This window comes from Siphateles boraxobius, unplaced genomic scaffold (genome assembly GCF_051911475.1).
Source record: "Siphateles boraxobius isolate OS27281-9 unplaced genomic scaffold, OSU_SipBor_1 16, whole genome shotgun sequence".
Lineage (NCBI taxonomy): Eukaryota > Metazoa > Chordata > Actinopteri > Cypriniformes > Leuciscidae > Siphateles > Siphateles boraxobius.
In genome coordinates, this window is record NW_027508766.1 from 17105132 (window position 1) to 17116025 (window position 10894).

The 10894-nt window shown below is 37.9% G+C and overlaps 2 protein-coding genes across 2 annotated transcripts; one reads left to right on the forward strand and one right to left on the reverse strand.

Moving 5' to 3' along the window:
* Positions 1-9: 9 nt before the first annotated feature.
* On the reverse strand, positions 10-3378 carry plpp7a (phospholipid phosphatase 7a (inactive)). Its single transcript, XM_077231851.1, has 2 exons — positions 2780-3378; positions 10-1258 (listed from the first exon to the last, which is right to left on the reverse strand). Exons 1-2 carry the CDS (start codon positions 3249-3251, stop codon positions 870-872), a joined length of 861 nt encoding a protein of 286 aa, XP_077087966.1. The 5' UTR covers positions 3252-3378; the 3' UTR covers positions 10-869.
* Positions 3379-3895: 517 nt separating this feature from the next.
* Positions 3896-7395, forward strand: fam78aa (family with sequence similarity 78 member Aa). The gene is made up of 3 exons (XM_077231852.1): positions 3896-4580; positions 4914-5190; positions 6224-7395. The coding sequence occupies exons 2-3, from the start codon at positions 4931-4933 to the stop codon at positions 6774-6776; spliced, it is 813 nt and encodes a 270-aa protein (XP_077087967.1). The 5' UTR covers positions 3896-4580; positions 4914-4930; the 3' UTR covers positions 6777-7395.
* Positions 7396-10894: the final 3499 nt, after the last annotated feature.

Genomic DNA, 10894 nt, shown 5'->3' on the forward strand with positions numbered 1-10894 from the left:
TACAACTTGTTTGATTTATGTATCATTTATGTTTTTAATCAATCTGTACAGCACTAATAGACTTTTGATTTACAACAATCAGGTATCAAATTCATTGAAGGGATTATTTTATTTATGGTAGGCCCATACACATATAACACTCCAGTAAAAATCATATAAAATGGCACATCTGGGGCTTGCAGCGATTGAAAACATACATGAAAACATAAATTTCATATAAACAACATTGCAAATTTTGGTAAAAGTGAAAAAATGTGCTTGAAATATTCAGTAATTTCATTCATATAAATGAGATGCATTCAGAGTATCGTGAAGTGTCAGGACAACTAAATTTAAACTCCAGACAACCAAAACAGTCCAAAAAGTCTCAAATTATCCATGATATCATGTAAAACAGTCCATGGTGGTTTCATTTACAACATTTCTCAAATACATTGTAAATATTCAGAAAATCACATACAATTCCAAGAAAATAGAAATCTGAAATGACTCATTATGCTGCTTGATAAAGTCCCTGAGCAAATGTTTCGCTCACTTACTGTGATCAATAAAATCCATTAGCCAATTGATATAAATCACACATAGTGATTTGGCCTTTAATCAACTTTGACAGTAAAAAAAAATTGCTTCAACATCCTTTCTCTTAAATCGAAAGGGAAATGAGCACCTGATGCGTTTCTCCAAACTTTATATTGCTTTGGCAGAAATGGTACAAGAAATGGTCAAATCAAGCTAATAGATGTGTGCTGCTTAGGGTAAGGTTTTTTTTAGTACATGTATCAGTCATGCACTTTTCAGTATAGGCGGAAGTCACGTAAACTGAAAAAAATAAATAAAAAACATGCAGCTGCTTTGAAATCCCGCAATGATCAATAGAGGGGGCTCCAGTTGAATGTTCCTATGGATATTAGAGTCTGACAAGTGTTGGAAGACAGCCACACCATCTCCACTAAACTGTAATGAAGGAATCCCAAGGCAAAGCCACATCCGACATCTGTCAGATGGTGGCGACCCAGAAACACACGGGATGTGCCAGCTAGGAAGGCCCATAACACAAGCAAAATACGCAGAGGAACTGCAAGCACCAAGTGTGCTAACAGGAATTTAGACACCATGGCTGCTCGGCTTGCATGTGCTGCTGGGAAAGAATAAATATCCATGGCCAGGTAGTCGAAGAAACTTGGTGCCATTTCCCAAGGCCCTTTACGCTTCACCAATTTCTGCATGCCTGCTACAGTCATCACATCCAGAAAGAGAGCTGTAAAACAAAGATGTTAAATGTAGGCTACGTTATTAAAGTAATATCAGACTCACAAGAATGTTTTTGGCTATATATTAGCATGGGTGTGATTAGCCACAATAAATCACACTCGTCATGATATACAGCCATAACACACTCTTGTGTTTATGAATTGCTTTTATAAACAGTTCAAAGGACATGCATGTAAATAAGTAAGGAAAAACCAATGGGTTTTCCAAAGCCCCTCTTGTGTGTGGAACTACTTTCTTACACCTCGGATTCATATCTCTTATTGCTAGTTCAAAAGATGTTTCCAATGTGTCTCCATTACTAATTCGAGAACATCATGTTGTTAGAAGTAGCAAAGGCGGCTTAAGCCATTTCTGATGAGGAAAAATCAGAAACGGCTTAAGCCAAGTAGCTTTCTGTTGGCCAACGCAGAAAATCTGAGAAATCTTGAACCTGTTGCAAAGTCTGCGTGGGTAAATATTTCACACTCCAGCTAAATTCTAGATCACATGGATACCTAATAATAACATCTCAGGCAACATTTACAATTAAAGCTGTATTATGCTAATCAAGTTTGAAATCAGAATCGCCAAGAAGACTGCTAAAATAAAGATTTACAGTGAACTGACTCAACTCACTTCAGAGACATAGATTAAACCACTGGAGTCGTTCAGATTAATTTAACACTAATCATTTCTTGTTTCTTGGAGCTTTACAGTTTTGGACATTGTTTACTTGCATTGTATGAACCTACTGTGCTGAAATATTTTACTTCAAATTTTCATATGTGTTCCGCAGAAGAAATAAAATCATACACATCTGGGATGGCATAAGGGTGAAATAAATGATGACAGAATATTCATTTTGGGGTTTTGGAACCCAACGTAAAATAAAAGGAGTAGTAAAAATAATAAATGATAGTGTTTAAATGAAAAGCTTATCTTTATGGCAGCATGCAATGAACTAGTCACATCAGTCAGAACACTTTCCTTGAATTCCCTTATCCACTGACCTACAAACCCAACAGCATGCTCACAAGATGCTAAAAACCTTCTGTCTGAGCACAATGTAATTTTAAATTCATCCACAAATCAAATGCTCTTAACAGGATTCTCAATTATACATAGGCCTAATTATTTTGAATGTCATTTTAATCCCAGAACTTGTTTATATCCCATTCTTTCAGACAGAGCTTTAAAAATACAAATAAATTGAGGCAACATTACATACGTGGAATTATCCAAAAATGTATTTATTTAAATTGTCCTAAATTAGTAGGCAATAAATTATCCTTAGCCTATTTAAAGATTTAACAAAAATCTAAACTGTTTTACTCTTTCTGTAAGACATTCGACAAGAAGGTATGCTGTTGGTTTAGAGGAACACATTACTCAATCCCAGTAGCATGTGTTTGACCAAAATAGTAGCCTTATGTTTATATAGCCTCCCACATTTTTAGACTGTGACACATCCGGACGTTCTCCAGAGCGTCAGTATTTTACTCCTTATCAGAAAAGCGTTACAACTCACCTAGCAGCAAATTGACCAATACCTCTTGACCTGCCAACGTGTTGCTTCTTGTAAGACACAAAATTGTACCGAAGATCCACGGAATGCCATGGCCCGTGAGCGCGAGCAGCTTGACCATAGATCGCACGCTTCCCCACGACGATGTGGGGTACGCGCACACGCCGAGCCGCTTAGACATACAAATATCAATGGCCAGAAGAGAGTTCATAGCGATGCCTTTGAATGAGGGGTTAAGCTGCATGCAGTCTTCTTCTGGTAATTCCTTCTTTTCTTTATTGTTCTCGGGCGACTCGTTCTGCGCATTTTCGCCTGGCTGGTGTTGATTTTGCTGCTGTCTCTGCGACGGCCTCCGCGCAGTGCCGCGAGCTTCCGCGCCTATGCTCTTTAAAGGCTGATTTAGAGACATAAACTCGGGTCTGTTCAGCACATTGTTTCGCTCCCTTGCCCTGGATCGAGTCTGGTTTACAGGCATCTTGATCTTCCACTGTCCTTCCAACCTTAAATGTGTTTTACTGTCCTGTTCTTCACACTGAGAGACAGTGAACGGTCTACCATGTCCATTCCCAGATCATGTCTTGCTCTGTTCTAAGAGTTGCGATTTCTATTCCAGTTACACTATAAATAGACATTCCAGCCGCCTGGATACATGAGACGCATCCACATGCTGCCTTATTACAGCTGAAAATCAAGACAAACAAATGACACTCAACTAAGAAAATCGCTTTAAACATGCAAACAAATAAAAAGATAGATAGATAGATGTTATAAAATGTTGTTTCTATTGCAAATATTAAATAATTGCAACCGTCAACGCTGCACTAGGATAATTCCCATGCTTATGTATTGGTAAATGTTATTTATTTATTTATTTATTTATTTTCCAAAAAGTGTAAGCTGGAACTATTTACGCTATATTATTTATTTAACTAAATAATATAATATATAATAAAAAACTATATAATATAAAAATGCAGTTTCTTAACTGAGTTCAAAGTATATCATTATCATAAATAAATTAAATCAAATATTGTTATACATAAGCCATCAAACGTTTGATGTTGTGGCATCAAAAAAGGCCCTTTAAAGTTAAAAGCATTTATCAGAACTCCATTGCAATTCTACCAAAAACTGCATACCCCTCCCCATGCATATCTCACCCATTTTCTTTGCTGTTTTATTGTTGTCTTCATGATTTTTGTTTTTTATCTTTTTGAATAATGTGTACGGAGAAAAGCGCCAGGGAAACTGTAATCATAAAAGCTTTATTTGTAAAGCTGCTGAATTTAATTGTTTCACTCACTGAGTAAGCTACAAAATGACTGAAACCTGTTGACTCTTCAGCCCCCCTGTCTGTAAACTACACTACCCAGGATGCAAAACGTCGTCAAGAAGGGAAGTCTAATTCTAAGCCGCTTGGATAAAAAAAGCTAACAGCTGAAGTATTGTATTACACCAGAGGAAGCTGACTACCCTTTAATAGGGCAAGGGCGACACTAAGTAACCCGACTGGTCACGCACTTTAAAGCACTCAGATATGACGCGGAAATTAGGGGCACCGATATTTGATTTGACACTAGAAATTTTACTCTCAAATTATGCCAGAAGACGCAGCGTGGAGCGCGAGATGTAAGGAGCCTCTATGGATTTAAACTTAAAGTAATGTTTCGTGTTCTTTTTGAAATCCTTATGGACCTTTTGAATTATGGACTCAACGTCATACGACTGCTGACTGGAGCGCAGCGTAACAGGTCGTAATGCGGCACTATTGGACTGTGCCTAACAGGTGCTTAGACATTTCTAGGTAAATCAAAGGCACGTATGAGCGGACATCATACTGGCTATTTTATAGCAAACAACACGAAATAGCTACAGTTCCATAAATGTTAAGTTTAATTAAAAATCATTAGAATATGTAAGGTTTATGTTATTTTTGCTCGACTGAAGGAGGGGGAAGATCTGGGATTTATTAATGCTGTGGCAAGAAATTATAAGAAATATGTAGTGATTTATTATGTTGACATGTCAGGAATCATGTCATGGATCATGTCATAGCACTGTGACCACTTGGGCCCTTTTACTCACATTATGAATAATACTGCTTTATTTGAATACTGATGGGTGTTTGTGCTGCCAGTCTGAAGAGCCTCCATCATGGGATGTGTACAGAGTGTAAAACTCAAGCCAAGTTTTCATGAGAACATCACAGTTTTGGAACTGCAAGCCTCCATTGATCCTAGTCCAACAGTCATCGATGAGTCATCGAATGTGGTTTTACGTTACCGCACGCCTTACTTCAGGGCATCAGCTCAGGTGCAAGTGCCACCCATGCTTTGTAAAGAGATCTGGACTGTTGGCTGGATCCAGGCTTGCAATCAAATGGATTTCTTCAATATATATGGAAATGAAGGAGTGTAAGTGTGTTCATTGTGTAATAATATAAATCGATATGCTGAATACTATTGCCTTTTTAGTGCCTTTATTGTTTTGGGCCCCTATACCGTTTAAAAAAATGAAATGTGGAAATTGTTGTGCATGAATCCCTAATCTAGAGGCTAATATACACTGAATACTGTCAACACTCTTAAAAAATAAAGGTTCATCATTGTCATCAATGGTTCCATGAAGAAAATAGGTTATTTTCACAGAAAGCTTCTAAACTTGTCCTTCTATCACGAAAACATTTTTTTACAGTTAATTCAAGTGAAAAAAGTAAGACAGCACGAAACAAAGATAAGAATAAATTTGCAACTACGAATGTGCAAAACAATTTTGCATAAAATGTTTTATTGTAAATACAATTCTTATTGTGTCAAAAACATAGAAATACTTGAAAATAGTAGAAAAGGTTGATCTCTACTAAAATTATTCCCACCTTTTGCCACATACACTGTGGTGGTTAACTGAGCTAATTGATCTCAGATACTTTCTTCATTGGTGGCATGATGCTGCTCCAAAACTATGTAAAACTATTTCTCAGGATGTTAGTGATGCATGGTCCAACTTCCTGGGATTGTTTCCTCAACAGCAGAGAAGTTGAACACACCCCTAGAATGACAAAGGCTTGTCCTTTACCAGCATATGTCAGTCAGGTTTTATTTCTACTAAGATTATGTATTCACATCTGTATGACATTAACAATTACAGGGTTGTTAACGGTAATACACACACAAACACACACACACACACACACACACACACACACACACACACACACACACACACACACACACACACACACACACACACACACACACACACACACACACACACACACACACACACACACACACACACACACTCAGACATATATTTAATTCCATAGATTGGGTGGAACATAATTGGTTTAAATATTTCACTGATGTAAGTGTGTATCACTCAGCATATCATATAAACAACTTTAAAGCATCTGTGTTTTAACAAATATGTGTCATCTTCCCCCTTTAGATCCAGCTGGGAGCTCCCAGAATTGAGATGTGGGCAGATTCAGGCCATCAGTGATTCAGACGGTGTGAATTACCCCTGGTACGGCTGCACCACTGAGATGTACACAATAGTGGGCCCAACTAAGAAGAGCACCAAACTCACTGTCAGCATGAACGACAACTTCTGTCCAAGTGTGACATGGAGTGTCCCAGTGGGCACCACTAGCAGTCCCCCTCTCCTGAGCTCCATCCAGAGGGACCAACGCTTCACCACTTGGCTGGTGGCCATGAATGAAACCACAGCTGAAATGGTGCTACTCCGAACCATCCGCTGGAGGATGCAGCTCTGCATTAAACTGGATCCAAAGAAGCCTCTGGGTCAAAGAGCCACAGTTATGGAGCCAGTGATCCAGGAGCAGCCTCAAGTCCTAGTTAGGAACGAACCCATCCCAACAAATGCCTTGCTTAAGCCTAATGCCAATGATGCCCAAGTTCTAATGTGGCGGCCTAGAAATGGGAAGCCCATTGTGGTCATCCCCCCAAAATACCATGAAGGATATTTCCTTCCATCTTAACTTGAAATGATTCAATATTGCTCAGTTAAATGAAGTATAGCATGGAGTGAGTGAGAATGCTATTAAACAGGGCTACTGATTTAAAGTTTTAAAGAAACAAAGGTATTATTTGTGTATTTACTGATTGTTAGTGTGCTGTTTAAGGACTCACATTTATCATTGTGTACTGTTTTGTTTTTAGATATTTCAATATTTGTAATTTGTAAGACAAAACTGCATGTGGCCTTTGCATACTTTGCTATATGGACTGAAATGTGGCCTTATAAAACCAATTGTTATGAACTAAACTAAAATCATTTGTTCACACAGTAAGTGCTGATTATTAAATGTATAATGGAGGCGGTATATTTATCTTTAGTCCAGTGTGGCCAAAGTTTAGTTGCCTTTAATTTTGTGCAATTACAGGAAACACATTTGCAAATGTCAATTGTGTGCATGGCCTCTTACAGAATGTTCTCTGGACTAGAACTGTGAATAATTTAATTGTCTTCTCATGTGTTAAGAGGCAGCTTCTGCACAAGCTGTGTTTCAGGCACTTCATCTCTCTATTTTTTTTATATGGAGAACATTTAGGTGCTAGATAAGTTGGAAACTACAATAAAATCATTGTGTCACTGTTTTTTTCACAGTCTGGGTTTTGTCTATTATATATAGGCCTATATATTCAAAACTTCACTAAAGGGCAGACAGCTTAATTGTAGCTTTGCTTGTCAGTTTAAATAATATCTAAATTTATTATAAAAGAAAAATAGCTTCAGAATAGCATTTGAACTTCATATTACAGATACTATTAGTTGATGACTATGACCAATAATTGTATCTGAATCTTCAAAGCTTTGTTCTTTGTTTGAGAGCTTTCTCTCAATAGGGACCATATGACCTGATTCTAAAATACTCCAAGTTGCCCTATTTTTTACTCTTATGTATTCATTTAAATCTCAAAAGTCTTGTTTCTACAGAGACTATCTGGAAATCCTTATTTGTCACATTGTTTAGTACTATCACTGTAAATATGAATCAAGTGAGAGCAGGGGTTCTAAATACAAATATTCCGATTATCTAGGAATCTGAACTCTATAGCCATCGAGGTCCACTTTCCAGAGTTTAGTGCCGACCTTGGTTAAAGGTCACTTTCACCTAAAGGTCACCAGTAACTTTCTAGTTATCCTAAAGACCTTCATTTATGGCAAGTCGTTTTAGCTTAAATTGTACCCAGCCTTACTCATCGTAATTGCATTTTTACAAGTAAGTATTCAATTAGAGAGCTTTACAATTCAATTTTTACTTGTAACAATTCCAATTAGAGAGCTCTACAAATTAATTGTTACTAGTCATATGTCTCCATTGAATTCCACTTATGTTTAATTACAGAGCTCTCTAATTGAATTGTTACTTGTAAGAATTACAATTAGAGAGCTCTACAATTGAATTGTTACTAGTAAGAATTACAATTAGAGAGCTCTCTAATTGAATTGTTACTAGTAACAATTACAATTAGAAAGCTCTACAAATGAATTTTTACTAGTCATATGTCTCCATTGACTTCCATTTATTTTTAATAACAGAGCTCTACAAATGAATTGTTACTAGTAACAATTACAATTAGAGTGCTCTACAATTGAATTGTTACTAGTAAGAATTACAATTGAGAGCTCTCTAATCCAACTATGACTAGTGACAATTATAATTAGAGAGCTCTCTAATTCAATTCTTACTAGTAAGAATGCAATTAAAGATCTCTCTAATTGAATTTTACTAGTAAAAACGAATTAAAGATATGTATAATTGCAGAGCTCTGTAATTGAATTAAAGAGCTCTGGAATTGCATTCTTACTAGTAACAACTGAATTAGAGAGCTCTCTAATTGGAATTGTTACTAGTAATAATTCAATTAGAGAGCTCTGTAATTAAAAATGAATGGCCTAGACATATGGCCAGGCGCGGATTTATGGGCGGGCCTGGGTGGGCACGTGCCCACCCAGATTGACAGGTGGCCCACCCAATCAGATTAATAAAAACGAAATTTAAATTTTTAATTTTAATAATAATAATAATAATGAATTAAGTTTGGCCATATACGGCCCGCCGAACACTTTATATGATATATGACAAGCCTGAGCGCGTCCATCTCTGGCTCAGCGCCAGCCAACGCGCGAACGCACAGTTTGAATCTGGCAGTTATGTCATGTCACTGTACATATTTTTTCCAGACTTTGACACCCTTGCAAGGAGAGGGGACGAGGCTCATTGTTCACATGAACACCGTGTCTTGGAAAGACAAAGACGGGCCCATTCACATATCGCGTTTTTTGCGCGCTCAAGTTTGTTATTTCAGATGTTCGCGCTCATAATGGAAGCGACGCGGTCGTGAAAGACGTGGTCAGGCATCTGATTGACTCGTCAAACGCATGCGTTTCGACTGCCAAGGGACTCGCGATTTGTCATAAAAGCGCGCGTTCTTAACGTGCGCTTTGTGGTCACGGAAAAAGCGCGTCAGAAACGCGCGTTTTTTGCATCAAAACGTGCGTCCTCGACGTGTGATCTGCTATTTAAATGATATTGTTTCTGTCTGCAGGTGTTTTATGCCTCTGAAGTGTTTTTGTAACAAGAAAAACAACTCTCGGTTTCAAGTTCACTGTTTTTTATTTCAGCACCTCGGACAGTCCCTTAATCCCTTCGTTCGAGACACATCTCGCAAATTTTCCAGTTGTAATTCCGGTAACACTTTACAATAAAGTTTCATACATTTTTTTTTTAATGCAAAAACCACAAATTTCTGGCGCGCGTTTTCCGTGACCACAAAGTGCACGTTAAGAATGCGCGCTTTTATGGCAAATCGCGCGTCCCGCATGCTTTATGAATACTTTAGCTTGCCATCAGTGTTGCCAGATGTACGATAATTATCGTATTTGTACGATAATTTTGACCTCTGTACGATGTACGATCAAAAATGAAAAAAATCCCATAATGTACGATAATTTCATAGTTTTCAGTCGTTCGTCAAAACATCCTACCGCTTCTCTCTCTGACCCAGAATCATTTTGCAGGCTCACCTGCCTGCACGCAAGCACGTATACACACACACACACACACAGGCACCACACGTGTCGCCCGGCCCGCACGTCAACACTACTCCATCTAATCCATCCTACATGTTGGGATAAATAGCTGTATTCTGCACGTTTACGCCGTGTACGATAATGTTCTTCCAAATACGATCATTTTGAACTTCTGGTACGATAATAGGACATTTCCAATCTGGCAACACTGCTTGCCATACGCAGGTGCAGGCTGCAGCGCGCTCGTTTTTCCAGGCGCGCCTATATGCCGCGGCGAGATGAAAAACATCTAAACTTTTCAGAGAGTGCCGCAAGGTCATTTGACTAAAACCAACCGGTCAGCTTCGGTCTTTCCGTATTAACAACTTCGAAAGCTCGGCCGAACAGCTGATCATAGCTGTACAGTGCGGTTTTTATTTCTCATCTCCATAAATATAGCCTACTAAACCCTAGATTCAGGCCCACCTCGACTTAATCCAGGCCCACCCATCTGTCACGTTCTGCATCCGCCACTGCATATGGCTAGTAAAAATTAATTTGTAGAGCTCTCTAATTGGAATTGTTACTTGTAAGAATTGAATTAGAGAGCTCTGCAATTGTAATTCTTACTATTAATAATTGAATTAGAGAGCTCTTTAATGGGAATTGCTACTAGTAAGAATTGAATTGTAGAGCTCTCTAATTCAATTCTTACTAGTAAAAATGCAATTACGACAAGTAAGGCTGAGTACAATTTAAGCTAAAACGGCTTGCCACATGCCATATCTCTAATGGTAATTGTTACTAGTAAGAATTGAATTGGAGAGATCTCTAAATGTAATTGCTACTAGTAAGAATTGAATTGTAGAGCTCTCTAATTGAATTCTTACTAGTAAAAATGCAATTACGACGAGTAAGGCTGGGTACAATTTAAGCTAAAATGGCTTGCCATATTCATTAGCTTGTTCAGGTGTGTTTGGTAAGGTTGAGGGTCAGAGTGGAGGACCCCTATAGACTAGAAAATCTAAATATTTGTATTAATGAGAACGCATTATAGGGAAAAGTGCAAAACTTTAAATT